The sequence below is a fragment of the Microcebus murinus genome, chromosome 19, assembly GCF_040939455.1.
Source record: "Microcebus murinus isolate Inina chromosome 19, M.murinus_Inina_mat1.0, whole genome shotgun sequence".
Classification (NCBI taxonomy): Eukaryota; Metazoa; Chordata; class Mammalia; order Primates; family Cheirogaleidae; genus Microcebus; species Microcebus murinus.
In genome coordinates this window covers 15055894-15072077 of record NC_134122.1, presented here as the reverse complement: position 1 = coordinate 15072077, position 16184 = coordinate 15055894, and the positions used below count along the sequence as shown (strand labels likewise).

The 16184-nt window shown below is 37.0% G+C and overlaps 1 protein-coding gene across 1 annotated transcript in view; it reads right to left on the bottom strand.

Annotated features, from left to right (window-relative positions):
• Nucleotides 1–241: 241 nt before the first annotated feature.
• Nucleotides 242–16184, bottom strand: part of ACSM6 (acyl-CoA synthetase medium chain family member 6) — a 32190-nt gene continuing 16247 nt past the window's right edge. Inside the window, 7 exon segments of the mRNA XM_012790192.3 lie at nucleotides 242–382; nucleotides 3091–3192; nucleotides 4255–4335; nucleotides 8806–8929; nucleotides 10750–10832; nucleotides 11955–12111; nucleotides 13330–13473. Coding sequence (XP_012645646.2) covers nucleotides 242–382; nucleotides 3091–3192; nucleotides 4255–4335; nucleotides 8806–8929; nucleotides 10750–10832; nucleotides 11955–12111; nucleotides 13330–13473 — 832 coding nt within the window.

The following is a 16184-nucleotide window of genomic DNA, read 5'->3' as shown; positions in this document are numbered from 1 at the left end:
GCAAGTTATGCTATAGTGTTTCCCCTTAAATTCATTTCTACTAAAAAAAAATAGTTTATATGTACAAAGAAAGAAAACTGGAAGACTATACTCCAAAATATGAGATTGTAGATGAGTTTTGTTTTTTATTTTTGCTTGTTTGCATTTTCCAAATTTTCTATAATGCCCATGTATCTGAGGCAGTCCAGAGTTGTCTTCAAACTCCCACAGCCCCTAGGCTTAATAGCAGTCACCATGGCATTCACAACCTCTAACCCAGTATATCAGCAACGCCATCAGCTCTACCAGCCAGCCAGAAGTAGCCATCTTCATCCATGATCCCTCTGTCCCCTGTGAGGTAAAGCATTTGGCTTCTTCCTGAAGCATATTCCTCCCAGCTCACCTGATAGAATAACAAATGCAGAAACCTAGATTTACTTCCTTTCCACAATCATTCAATGGTATGAATTGAGGACTGTGGCTAGCCTCAAAGGGAGATAGAGAAAAATAACACCAGATCCCCACTCTCTAGGGACTCTCCACATAGAAAACTCTCTCAACACACACAAGGTCTTTGCTTAATTTCTCTCTTAATTTCAGTTCCTATTTCTTTTCCCAGCTTGAAACAGGAATAATGATGGCACTGTGCCCAGAGGTTTGTTCTGAGGCTTTAATTAAACAATGGAAGCATAGCATTTGGCATAGGGCTAGGTACAATATGTGTAAGGGATGTTAGCTACTGTTTTCTTAGGCTCATCATCTGTCAAATGCAGTCACTGCTTCCTGTCTTTGAATTGTGTCTTTTATTTTCACACTGCCCATGATTAACATTCCATCAGAAGAAGGTGGTTTCAGCTTAAAGTTGTTACACCAGAAACACATGAACGTGATTAGTACACAAGCCCCTTTGCAAGAGGAAGGCCCATTTTGCTTGATTATTCTGTGGAGTATCTGCAGAGTCTAACAGTATTTTACTCTGACTGCCATAGAAACCACATGACAGATTTGTCCAGATTCTTAGATCAATGGGCAATATAATGGGCTTATTAATGTTCTAATGAACTTCAGTAAAACACTGTGTAAGCAACTCATTCTCAAATAGCCCAATAATCCCAGTAGGTATATGAGATATCTGTGTCTCTTCTTTGGAATCTCAGTCTTATGGGTGAGAAAGAGATTGTTAAATCTCAGTATATTTAAGTTGTTTTGTCGAAGTTTGGAAATATTAAGCATTATCCTCTTACAGAAATTTGTAATATTAAAATATTTAACTTTTTTGGCTAGGCCTTAACTCAAAAACTCCATAAGGGGCCTGGCGCAGTGGCTCACGCCTGTAATCCTAGCTCTCTGGGAGGCCGAGGCGGGCGGATCCTTTGAGTTCAGGAAAACCAACCTGAGCAAGAGCGAGACCCCGTCTCTACTATAAATAGAAATAAACTAATTGGCCAACTAATATATATACAAAAAAATTAGCCGGGCGTGGTGGTGCATGCCTGTAGTCCCAGCTACTCGGAAGGCTGAGGCAGAAGGATCGCTTGAGCCCAGGAGTTTGAGGTTGCTGTGAGCTAGGCTGACGCCACGGCACTCACTCTAGCCTGGGCAACAAAGTGAGACTCTGTCTCAAAAAAAAAAAAAAAAAAAAAAACTCCATAAGAAATACTAAAGGAGGCATTTGAAGGGTTAATAAGGATGCTCATTAAAGAAGTATTTACAATATAAAACATTGGAAATAACCAAAATTTCCAATAATAGTGGATATGTTAAATAGATCATAATATTCCATTTGATAGGATACTGGGAAATTATTAAAAGTGTTATCACATAAAATATACTAATATCTGAAGATCATAAATAAAAAACAGGCTTCACAACAGCAGACAGAGTGTAATCCCAATTTTATAAAATAATACATATGCATAAAAAATGATAAAGGATATATACCTGCCAAATATTAATAGTGGGTAATAATAGTGGCATTATGAGTGAAAAGAATTTTCTTTTTTTATCTTTTTCTATATTTTTCAAAGTTTTCTATATTGAACATACATCATTTTATTATCAGAAAAGGCTGAATAAATTAAAAATATATTTAAAAATAATTACAAGAAAGCTCCCTTTTATAGATAAAAATGAACAGTTCTTCTTTATAAGATAGTGCCACCTAATTAATATATAAGAAATAACAGTTTGAACATCACCATTCTGTACTCCCATTTTAATAATTGATTCAGAAAAGAATCATCTATGGATGCTAAAATCATTGTGTGAAAATTGATTGGAGAATAGAATATTCGCAGAGTCTCAAACTGTTGCCCCACAGATTACTTACTAATTAAAAAGAGGAAAATATACCTTTACAATGAAGAGAAATGGCAGTCACCTCCTAAACCAAAGGATCACAATTATCCACACCCAAAGCGAGACAATATAGTGTTTCCCAATATAAGAAAATAAGAAATAAACATTACCTATGTAATATTCTTGCCAAAAATGTCTATCCTGAATCACATTATAAGAAACTAATAGATACATCTAGACAAACACGACAGGCCTCTACTCTTCAAAAATGTCTGTATCATGAAAAACAAAAAGTGGTGGGAAATTTTTACATAAAAATAACCAAAGAGATATGAGAACCCAAATAAATGTATGAACCTTGATCGAGTTCTGGGTTTTCAAAAGCTATAAAACACATTTGAGTACAATTAAGAAAATCTAAATATGGACTATATAATAGATAATATTAAAGAATTATTTTTAATTTTCTTAGATGTGATGATGTTGATAGTTAAGAAAGATGTTCTTATTCTTAGGAGAGTCATGCTGAAATATTTAAGGGCAATATATCATGATGTCTGCTCTTACTCCCAAATGGCTCATCAAAAATGTACAAATATAAAGTTAACGAGGCAAAATCTTAATAATAGGTGAAGATAGGTGAATGATGTACAGATAGGTATTCATTGCACTATTATTTCAACATTTTTGTAGATTTGAAAAATTAAAAGTTGGGACAAAAGTATTTGGAAAATCATAAAGTACCCCGTAACTATGGCACCATGATTAATAGTAACAATGAAAGTATCTAGAAAAAAATTAAATTCCCCTTACCATGTGTGGACAGTACACAGAGGCAGGTTGGTTTAGTGTTATACGGACTGCAATATTTCCTTCTTCCCCTACAGGCAGGATATTTGAGTTTTCATCCACAATCTGAAATTAGGTAAATTAGAGACAGGGTATTTCTCTGTCACTCAGGTATAATCATAGCTCACTGCAGCCTCATACTCCTGGGTTCGAGTTATCCCCCTGCCTTAGCCTTCCAAGTAGTTGGCATTACAGGAGTGTGCCACCATGCTTGGCTACTTTTTTTTATTTTTGTTTTTTGAGACGGAGTCTTGCTGTGTTCCCAGGCTGTTCTCGAATTCCTGGCCTTAAGCAATGTTCCCGCCTCAGCTTCCCAAAGTGCTGGAATTACAGGTATGATCCATCATGTTTGGCCAGGAATAATACCTTTTTGAGTAGAAAATAAACTTTAAGAAAATGAGATTGCTTTTGTTGGTGGCCATTGCCCAAAGAATTATCCTAAAATAATTTTGAGCAGAAGCAATAATGTTAAAACAAAGGTATAGTCCCCCAAGGAGGTTGATTTACGGTAAGAATGTGTATGGTTGTGCTATATTCTTGCAGAATTTTCACCTGATCCTTCAGCTGAAAGGAATTTCTTTTTCTTATGAACCGCATCAGCAATTTATTTGAGATCTTCATGAGGTCATTCAATTATTTGTCCATATAGCTCATCTTCTTTAGAGTGGTTTCAGCCCTTCAAATGGTAAAGACTTTGTCTCTTTCATCTTTATACCACCAGCACCAAGTTCAGTGATTTCCATTCTCCAGACTCTTGGTAACGTTTCAGAGTAAATTTTGAGAAGAAACATAGCGTTGCTATTTGGCCAAATAAGGACACTAGACAAGTGTATTATTTTGCATTGTGGTTAATAATATGGATGCTGGGGGAAGACTTACTGGGTTTGAAAGTGGACGTTGCCACTTGTTAGTTAGGTAATCTTGGAAAAGCTACCCAATCTTCCCAAGCCTCAGTTTCTTTATCTGTTAAGTGGAGATAATAATGGTATCCTCCAGCTGAGGTTGTTGTCATGAGCAAATGAAATAGTCTAATATTAATAACATTGCTAAGTGGTATGGACAAGTGCCAGGCACCCAGTAAGAGCTCCATTAATAATAACTGTCATAATCATTGCTATGGCCTCCTACCTGGACAGTATAAGGTGGCAATGGCTTCCCCAGAGAACCTGGCTTCAATTTCATTCTTTTGGAAGTGGCACAGAGTAGACCCTGTTTAAAGAAATGCAGACAAAGTTTTTGTCTTTTAAAAGGCAATTAATTAATGGATGTAGTCATTGATCATCAATGGCTACTGTCATGAGAAAAGAAATAACTAGACATTTTGTGCCTTTTGATGGAATAACGTCATATGACTTAAGGAGTAGTCTTGATAAAAAACATCAAACAGACATCTGATTAAATATCTAGGTATATTTACCAGTTTGCAGGAAATGCAGAGAAACAAAGGAGCATGTTAAAAAACACTGTAGGGATGCAGTTAGCAAAATCCAAGTGTGAAATATTCAAAAGGACCAACAACTCAGTTTCTTTAAGTAACAAATTGCAAAAAAAAAAAAAAGGTAATGAGGAAATTCATAGAGTAAAAGATATATAAAAGATTTATCAACTAATCACAATGTATAGACTTGATTGCAACAAATGGTAAACAAGAAAACATTCATAATTTATATGCTAGATAAAAATGTGAACAGTAGATATTTAATGATAAGAGGGAATTATTAACTTTTAAGTATAATAGACTGTTTTTAAAGAGTTCTTATCTTTTAGAGATACATACTAAAACTATTTTTGAATAAAATATAATTTCTGAGATTGGTTAGAGTATTGATGAGTCAGGATTAGCCATAAGGTAATAATTGTTGAAATTGATCAATATATACATGAGAATTCAATATGCAATTTAATCTATTTTTGTTTATCTTTGAGATTTTCTATGGAAAATAGGTATTTTAAAAATACATGATTGTTTTGGGACACTGAGAGATACTTCACACAGCACATGGGATTCCCCAAAGAAAGCACAGATATCTTCTTTGGAGGACATAAGAGCTGGATCTTGTCTGAGTCAAACATGGGTGTAATGAGATGGAGAAATTTTTATTTATTAGAATTTCATAGGAACCAGGGAAGATGGGCCATCATGGAGAGCTTGGTTCACATAAAAAATAGTCTAAGCGGGGGACTTAGACTATATTTCCCTCCTAGACAACCTGTAGTTGTCTCTTTGCTCTGTTATTTCCTTGGCTATGCAGAACCTTTTCAATTTAATCAAGTCCAATTTATTTATTTTTCTTGTTGCTGTGATTGCCATTGGGGTCTTCTTCATGAATTCTTTGCCTAGGCTGATATGTACAAGAGTTTTTCTAACATTTTCTTCTAGAATTCTTATGGTTTCATGCTTTACATTTAAGTCCTTTATCCATCTTGAATTAATTTTGGGGAGTGGTGGGAGATATGGATCCTGTTTCATTCTTCTGCATGTGGCTATCCAATATTTCCAGCACCATTTATTGAATAGGGATTCTTTTCCCTAGTGTATACTATTGTCTGCTTTGTCAAAGGTCAGTTGGCTGTATGTGGATGGTTTTATATTTGAGGTTTCTGTTCTGTTCCATTGGTCTATGTCTATATTATTGTGCTAGTGTCTATATTATTGTGCCAGTACTGTGCTGTTTTAGTTGCTATAGCTTGTAGTATAGTTTGAAGTCTGGTAATATGATGACTCCCAATTTGTTTCTTTTGCTTAAGATGGCTTTGGCTATTTGGGCTCTTTTCTGGTTCCACACAAAGCATAGAATTATTTTTTCTAGATCTGTGAAGTATGTGATTGGTATTTTGATGTGAGTTGCATTGAATTTGTAAGTCACTTTGGGTAGTATAGACATTTTAACAATGCTGATTCTACCAATCTATGAGCATGATATATTTTTCCACTTGTTTGTATCACCTGCAATTTCTTTCCTCAGAGTTTCCTAGTTCTCCTTGTAGAGATCTTTTACCTCCTTGGTTAAGTATATTCCTAGGTATTTTATTTTCTTTGTAGAACTTATGAATGGTATTGAGTCTTTGATTTGACTTTCAGCTTGGTGTATAGGAATGCTATTAATTTGTGTACAATGATTTTGTAACCTGAGACTTTCCTGAATTTATTTATCAATTCCATGGGTCTCTTGGTGGAATCTTTGGGATTTTCTAGATATAAGATAATATTGTCTACAAAAAGCAATAGTTTGCCCTCCTCTTTCCTGATTTGGATGCCCTTAATTTTTTTTCTCTTGCCTGATTGCTCTGGCTAGGACTTCCAGCACTATGTTGAATAGAAGTGGTGACAGTGGGCATCCTTGTCTTCTTCCAGTTCTTTGTGGGAATGCTTTCAACTTTTCCCCATTCAGTATGATGCTGGCTGTGGGTTTGTCATATATGGCTGTTATAATTTTGAGATATATTCCTTCTATGCCTAGTTAGTTGAGGGTTTTTATAATGAAAGGGTGCTGAATTTTGTTGAATGTTTTTTCTGCATCTATTGATATGATTGTATGATCTTTGTTTTTGTTCCTGTTTATGTGGGCAATTTACTGATTTATGTATGTGGAACCATCCTTGCATTCCTGAGATGAAGCCCACTTGGTCATGATGAGTTATTTTTTTCATATGCTGTTGGATTTAGTTTGCTAGTATTTTATTGAGAATTTTTGTATCTATATTCGTAAGATATATTGGTCTATAGTTTTCTTTTATGTGTGTGTCCTTTCCTGGCTTTGGTATCAAAGTGACACTAACTTCATAGAATAACTTGGGGAGGATTCCTTCTTCCTCAATGTTCTGGAATAATTTCTGCAGAACAGGTGCCAACTCTTCTTTGTAGCTCTGGTAAAATTCATCTATAAATCCATCTGGTCCAAGGCTTTTTTTGTTGTTGTTGGAAGACTTTTCATTCCTGCTTCAATCTCTTTGCTTGTTATGGTCTGTTCATGAGTTCTGTTTCTTCCTGACTGAGTCTTGAGAGATAGTGTGTTTCCAGAAATTTGTCCATTTCCTCTGTGTTTTTTAGTTTATGTGCATAGAGATTTTCATAGTATTCACAGATGATATTTTGTAATTCTGTGGCATCATTTGTAATATCTCCTTTTTTATTTCTGATTGAGCTTATTTGGGTCCTTTCTTTTCTATTCCTGGTTAATCTAGCAAGAAGTTCATCGATTTTGTTCACCTTTTCAAAGAACTAGGGCACCCCAGGACCACTGCAGGTCCTTCAAGGGAAGAGGTGTGGGCCCCACTCTGTGGAGACCTCAGTCTGGAGTAGTCGCCTGCTGGAGAGAGGCAGCCACTCACCAAATTCTTGGCTCAAACTGCTTTCCTGGTTGCCATTGATGGGGGAGGGGCTGCAGTTATCAGTCAGCCCCAGCACCTGAATGTACCATGTTTGGTTGCTGTGGCTCCTGGGGCTGGGCTCTTCCTTGCCAGAGAGCCCACCCTAATCCAATAGGGTAGATCTCCTATGAGGAGGATGGGCGCTCTCCCAGATCATGGCGTCGCTCTCCCAGGCAGCTGCTCACCAAACTCTCACTCCAAAGTGGATTCCTGGTTGTAGTGGGTTGGAGAGGAATAAGAGTCTGAGGAATAAGAGTCTTACCCCCTCTTTGGATGGGAACCCTGAACCCAAGCTCTGGGATCATGCAAGTTCTCCCCACTATTCTGTGTTTGCTATAATGCTTGGGCTCATGGGGGTGGAAAAGCCTCCAAGAAACTTGGTAGCCCACTGGTCACCAAAGGTGAGGGGGTAAGAGAGAGGGATCCCCCCTTATGCCTTCACTGGGCTCCAAGTCTCTCTGGGTTCGATCCTCATGGATACCTTTTCTCTTTTATCTTCTTCCTTCTCTGCTTTGCAATTTTCCTCCATGAGGTCCCCAGCAGGCTCCAGCACTTATTACTATGATCCACACCTGAGCTGCATCTTCTCTCCTCTCTCCATCTGAAACACTACCTACCCTTGGGATGGTCTGGCAAGTGATGATTCTAGTCGGCCATTTTGCCCTTCCCCCTTAATCTTTCAGTTTAGCCATTTTCTCATCAATATCCTTAGAGGCTTCCTTGCCCATTGTTTTTTTATTGTACCTTGGCAAAGCCAAATCCTGTTTCAATCCAACTGTCCACCTTCACCAAGCTTGAATCTATATTTCAGAGTAATATTGGAGAAAATCACACAACTACATAGATAGTGACTTTAAAAATGAATGCTCACCGACCCTAAATGTACCATTATCATTACCCATTTATCCTCCATTTCCGTAATCTCCTCTCTCTTCCATTTTCAGCAATCATAATTTTAAACATTCTCCACTTAGACTTCTAGCCCACCATTTTCCCACTCTTATCAGATGCCATTGCCTCTACTTCCCAGGAATTGTCAGCCATTGCCTCTACTTCACAGGAATTATCAGGTGGAAACTAGCTTAACTTCCTGCTGTGAAACCAATAATCCAATCTACATTTATCTGTACCCATAATTCTTTGTGTTACAGTGGAAGAAGTATCCCTCTAGTTTAAGCTGATTCCCTTTCCTGTGCTTAGGATCTAGCTTTTTGCATTTCTACTGTGTGCCGTGCTTTGACAACGTGCTTACATAGTGAATAGACAAATTTGGTTATATGGCTGAATGGTGAATCAGCATCCACTTACAGTTTCTGTCTGTCCATAGCCTTCATAGATGTCCAAGTTAGTGATGCGTTTCCAGTCTTTTATCACCCCAGGGCTGATGGATCCTCCTGCAGCCATGCAATGCTTCAGACTCTTGAATCTGTAGCTGGAGAGGCATCAAAAGTTGTTCTTAGACTTGGTGAATATTTCTACCAATAATAGGTCTGTTATAAAAAAATCTTGGAAAAGTGATGCAGATATTGCCAAATATATAGGAGGTGCTCATTAAGTGGTAGTTGATATTCTTATTAGTATTCTATTAGATAATGTATTTAGACATCCAGTTGGATTAGTCTCGATGAATACTCTCATTTACTCTTCTAGACAAGAGACATTCATGTTAAAAGTGAATCAGTCAGTACTAACTGATGGCAGGAATCTAGCCTTCTGCAGAAACCCTTCAGAGTTTTATTACCTCCCCCAAAGCCTGAACTGTGTGTGAAGGATGTGTCAGAAATGGTAAAATAAAGCAGAAAAAAATTTTCTGAAGTCTGGTGATGGAAAGAGAGCCACTAGTTTTACAAACTGGGCTCAAAGACTCTGAATATTATGAGAAGTTTCCACAGGGCCCCAGACAGAGATAGAATAGTAGTAAATACCTTTTGTAAACCCATAGTTCATTTTATGTGTATTTTATTTTTGTGATGGTGGAAGGGTCCGATGTGGGAATAAGATTAGAGCAAAACTCTTTGTAGTTTCAGATAGAGGCAGAGTGACCCTGTATATTTTGAACATAAGAATTTCAATTAATGGTTATGGTAGCTTGTCTTTATTAGATAATATCTGCCTACCTAGTTAGGTCCTGAGACAAAGAAAAATTAAAATTGGAGAACTATTTCTGAATTAATTCCAAAGGCATCATTGTATCATTGCATTATTGCCTTTGTATTATTAATTTCAGGGTACAAGTGAGAGTTGACTACTTTTAAATGCTTTTCTTTTAAAGGCTTAAGAAACAATCTGGACATTTCTTGTGTTGACATGTTGATTAATAGAGATACGCTGTATTTGAATGCAACTATTTTTACCTGCTCCATAAAATGCCAACAAATTAGGCATTTCTTAATGTCATCACAATTTAATACACTGGTATTGTTTGCTACCATAAATGCTTCCTTCCGTAATATATATGTCCTTCTTCACACAGCTAAAATGAAATTTAGAGTTGATGATTTAGCAAACTCTAAGGCTTGCTACAATGCTTTGGAACCTGTGGTATTTCATTAATCTTTATTGATGATGATTGACAATTCTAATTCCCAGTGAATACCCTAAGGAATTCTAGGATATGTACAAAAATGCTCATTTTACCACCTTGGAAAAGATCCAAATATTTTTGATAGGTACTTGGCTCATTAAAATACAATTCATTCATACTAAGGAATACCATGCAAAGATTAAAGATATGTTATACACATTATCATGAGTAGAGATCTAAGGTACAGTGTGGAATGAAAAATGAAAGTTTCACCTTGATATGATACCATGTATATAATTTCTCACCAATATTATAATTCTCTGGAGATAGATATAGATAAAAATTTGTTTTAAAAAGGCCTAAAAGGATTTATATCCAATAGGGGAGGTAGTCTTTGTCTTTAACATTTACCTTTTTTAACAGGTAATATATTTGTATTTAATGTTTATCTTCTTAAAGGGAAGTGTAATTACAAGTTAATTAAACTAACCCAATCTTTTGATTACAATTAAACGTTATATTCTGGACTCCTGTGGGGCTAGAAGATATAGACTTCAAAAATCACAAGGGAATAAAAAATCCCACACCCTAATGGATTTATTGTCATAAATGGCAACAAGAAAGGTATGTTAATGAAGAATAGAATTAGGTCTACTTCAATAAATTGAGGGTTCCTATTCTCATTCCATGAGTGGAAATGGACTCCCTTCTGAGAGATCTTTTCTTACCTGATGAAATGCTTATGTTGAAGCAGTGCCTGGTACATCTCTGGCTTTCCACATAGAGTGGTGATGGGAAACCTGGACAGGGCCTGGGCCCCAAAGGAAGGAAAAACCAAATCTGTATGTGAAGATGGGAAAGACAGTGAGACTGTTGGGGCAAAATATCCAGGGAAGAAGATCTAACTTTGAGACTCAGCTGGGGCAAACCTTTATCTTCAGGATTTAGTAATTCCTCACCCTCTAGCCTTGGAAGAGAATTTAGCTTAGCTATCTGAATCTAAGAGTTGTCATGTTAATCATCCAATAACTGAGTGATACACAGCTGGCCATTTACTTCTGGATCCTAAAACTCCCTTGTTTGATCTTTGTTGCTTTGAATAATAAGCCTGGATGTTAGCAATAAAATTTTGGATTGTGAAGGCAGTTTAGAGATTGTGCTCTGGAGTCTAATAGACGAGTGTTTGATTCCTAGTTCCATCTCTGCTATTCCTTGGGCTAGCTATTTAACCTCTCTGAGCCTTAGCTTCCCCAGTTCTTACCTCCAGGGTTGTTGGGGAGATGACATGAAATAAATGCACATGAAGTGTCAGTAAGTAATCAATAAATGATAGTGGCTATTAATAATATCAATTTCTGGCCGGGCGCGGTGGCTCAAGCCTGTAATCCTAGCACTCTGGGAGGCCGAGGCGGGCGGATTGCTCGAGGTCAGGAGTTCGAAACCAGCCTGAGCAAGAGCAAGACCCCGTCTCTACTATAAATAGCCAGGCATGGTGGTGCATAATTAGCCAGGCATGGTGGTGCATGCCTGTAGTCCCAGCTACTTGGGAGGCTGAGGCAGAAGGATTGCTTGACCCCAGGAGTTTGAGGTTGCTGTGAGCTAGGCTGATGCCACGGCACTCACTCTAGCCTGGGCAACAAGCGAGATTCTGTCTCAAAAAAAAAAAAAAAAAAAAAAAATCAATTTCTTCATTGTTATTATTGCCTTTTAAAAATTTTTCAGTGCTACAACTGAAGTAGCCAAGTCCTTCTAATTCCAAAGGGCCTAGAGAAGTGAGAGGGCATTTCTCCCAAAAGTACAGAACATCTTCAAGTCAAGGTTACATTCCAAATTTATTTCTTAATTTGCCCCATTTGGGGCATGAGTCATGGCCACTGCTAATGCCTCCCTTAGGCCTTTGTCTCAAACAGCCCACATAAGGAACTGGTCTTACATTTAGAACAGTTTCAGGGCAAAAGGTTGGCATGTGATACAGAAACACACAGGCTCCTTGGAGCCAAGCTCCCAAGACAGTGCTCAGAGATAAAGTTCCACCAAAGATATCACCCAGACTCCACAAGACATCTGTTGGCTGGAGGTCCATCCACTGTCTAAAGAGAAATAGAAAAACATCTGAATTCTCTCTTGTTGGTACTAACAACAATACTTCCTATTATCAAGTACTAACCTGTGGAGATAAACAGACTAACCTGTGGAGATAAACAGAGACCACTCAAGTGAAAACAAGCAAAGACTATTTATGAGACCATGAATCCAGTGGAATCTCCTTAAATCCTGTCAGTATCTGTCTTAATTGTCATGACATTGCTTTCCAGGTCCCATGGTTTTAGGAGGCCTTAGAAATTCTTCAGTACGCAATTTTATTAACTGATGGATTGAATAAATAAATGATCTCAGTTTCTCCTGTTCTAATCCTGTACCTTATATCTGCTGGCCATTGTAGCTCATGAGAGTTAAAAACTTTGAGATGAGGGTAGACAACACATATACCTATTTTCTCTGAGGGACCTTTGGGTAAAGTTTACTAAGAGAACTTGAGCATGGCGTCATAATACACACTTATCTTAGGAAGACAAACCAACACAAACAAATGCAAGCCAATCACTTCATCAGATGTTCAAGCAAAGAGATTGAAATCAGCTTCAGTGCTGGAGGAAAAATAATAGATTAGCCAAAAGATAGTACAATATCTATAAGCTATTTAAATAACTTAGGAAGACAAACCAATGCAAACAAATGCAAGCCAATCACTTCATCAGATGTTCAAAGAGATTGAAATCAGCTTCAATGCTGGAGAAAAAATTGGATTAGCCAAGAGATGGTACAATATCCATAAGCTATTTAAATAAATTTTTTTAGAAAAGGAATAATGTGATGACATATGATTTTCATCTTAGAGGCTGACTTTAGAATCCAGACCCCACATGATTGTGACTCCACCTCTATATTTATTACTACATACAGTAGTCAACGTACTTGTTCACCGTGGTGCTAGAAGTATAGAAGAACAAGTAACTACAATGTAAGTGTGGTTTTTTTGGTAATCACCCTTGATCCCTCCCCAGCTGCATGAATTCACTATTCTTTCTTTTTTTTCACAGATTCTTAAGTTTTTGGTCTTTTGTAGTAATTTGCTTTTGATCCTTTCATGTATACCCTCCCATCCTGCTTTTCAGCCTTCTCTCAGTATTGACAATTTCTGCAATCTTGAGTAAGAAATTCCTTTCTTAGCTTTAGTTCCATTACATTCTCCTTCTACGCCAAAGAGAGGAGCTTTTAGACCTATATGGATTTTGTGAGGACTGTACCTTAAAACCTGGCTGAATTCCATTCCCAAACCATACTGGGAATACTCAACCAGTTTAGGAGCTCCCATTGTCCTGTTGGTAAAGAATATGGCCATTGGGTCTTGACTCTTGGTCTCCATGAAAGTCTGCTTTGGAGGGGCAACTCTGTAATAAAAGAGGCAACAGTGAGTTATAAATTGAGGTTTTCTGATTTAGAGCCTAGGCCCCTGGTTTTATTCTGCTTTTTGAAAACAACAGCTCATATTTTGGTATACTGGGGGATGATTTGTTACAGGGGCAGCTACCATATTTTCGTTTAAAAAATTTTTGGACTGATTTTTGTTGCATAAGAAATATATGATATACTTATACTACAGCCTGTTTTTTCTCACTAAATGAACCTCTATTCATCCAATTGCTCAAACCAAAAACCTGTAGTAATCCTTATTGTCTCTTTTTCCCTATCTACCCACTTACTACCTACATACCTATGCCAATGTAACTATTGGCAAGCCTTGACAGCACTACCCCCAAATAGTCATGAGTCTGCCTCTCCTCACTGTCTTTCCTCAGGGCTGGAATTAAAGTGAAACATTTGTTACAGGAACAATATTTAAGGAACAACAACAAATTCAGTAAGGATAAATAATATTTAGTGAAATATTTTTAAAAATCAAAGCTAATGTAAAAATCCATGATAAACAAATTATCAAAATTTGAAATAAATTCAGGACAATGGCAGCTCCCACACTGGTCAAGTATTCCCAGTATGATGTGGGAATGGAATTTATCCAGGCTTCAAGGTACGGTCTTTGCACAAGCTGTGTCCAACCTGGCACTTTCCTGACTCATCTTACGTGGTCACCCTAATCTTGTCCCTGGTTCCAATAAAACTTTATTTATAAAAGGCAGTGTCACCTTGATACTAAAGCCATGAAAGGACACAATAAAAGAAGAAAACTACAGACCAGCATCCCTTATGAATATAGATGCAAAAGTCCTCAACAAATCTTAGCAAAATGAATTCAACAGCACATCAAAAAATAATTCATCATGACCAAGTGAGCCTTATCCCAGAGATGCAAGAATGGTTCAACATATGCAAATCCATGAATGCAATTCACCACATAAATAAAAGCAAGAACAAAGACCATATGATTCTCTCAATAGATGCAGAAAAAGCATTTGACAAAATCCAGCATACTTTTATGATAAAAATTGTTGACAAAATAGGCATAGATAGGACATACCTTAAAATTATTAAAGCCATTTACTATAAACACAATATCATACTGAATGGAGAACAGCCAGTATCATACTAAATAGGGAAAAATTGAAAGCATTCCCACTTAGAACTGGAACCAGACAAGGATGCCCACTATATCCACTTCTATTCAACATAGTGCTAGAAGTCCTTGCCAGAGCAGTCAGACAAGAGACGGGAATTAAGGGTGTCCAAATGGGGGAAGAAGAAGTCAAATTCTTACTTTTTGCTGACAATATGCTATTTTATCTAGAAAATCCCAAGCTTCAACCAAGAGACTCCTGGAATTGATAAATGAATTCAGTAAAGTCTCAGGATACAAAATATCAATGCATACAAATGAGTGGCATTCCTATACGCCAATAACAGTCAAGCCAAAAAGCAAATCGAAGATGCAACACTTTTCACAATAACATCAAAGAAAATTAAATATTTAGGAATATATTTAATGAAGGAGGTGGGAGACCTATATAGGGGGAACTATGAAACACTAAGAAAAAATTGTAGAACGTGTAAACAGATGGAAAACCCTACCATGCTCATGGATTGGCAGAATAAATATTGTTAAAATGTCCATACTACCTAAAGTGATCTGTAGAATTAATGAAATCCCTATCAAAATGCCATCATTATTCTTTAAAGATTTAGAAAAAATAATTCTATGCTTCATATGGAACCAGAGAAGACCTTGTATAGCCAAAGCAATCTTAAGTAAAAAGAACAAATTGGGAGGCCTCAGTCTACCAGACTTCAAGCTTTACTACAAGGCTATAGTAACCAAAATAGCATGGCACTGGCACAAGAACAGAGATATAAACCTTTGGAACAGGACTGAGAACCCAGATATAAAACCATCCTCATATTGTCATCTAATCATTGACAAAGCAGACAAAAATATACAATGGGGAAAAGAATCTCTATTCAATAAATGGTGCTGGGAAAACTGGATAAACACATGCAGAAGAACAAAACTGCATCCCCGCCTCTCATCTTCACAAAAATCAACTCATGATGGATAACAGATTTAAACCTAAGGCATGAAATCTTAAGAATTCTAGAAGAAAATGTTAGAATTCTAGAAGAAAACTCTATTATAGACATTGGCTTCTGCAAGGAATTTATGAACAAGATCCCCAAGCAATCACAGCAGCAACAAAAATAAATAAATAGGACCTGATCAAATTAAAAAGCTTCTGCACAGCCAAGGAAACTATCATTAGAATGAATAGACAACCTACAGAATGGGAGAAAATATTTGCATCCTACACATCCGATAGAGGGCTGATAACAAGAATCTATATAGAACTTAAGAAAATTAACAAGAAAAAAAATCAAACAACCCCATCAAAAAGTGGGCAAAGGACATGAACTGAAACTTTCAAAAGATAGAATAATGGCCAGCAAACATAAAAAACTGCTCAATATCTCTAATCATTAGGGAAATGCAAATCAAAACCACGATGAGACATCACCTAACTCCAGTGAGAATGGCCCTTATCAAAAAGTCCCAAAACAACAAATACTGGTACGGGATGTGGAGAGACAGGAACAATATTATACTGCTGGTAGGACTGCAAATTAGTACAACCCCTGTGGAAAGTAATATGGAGAT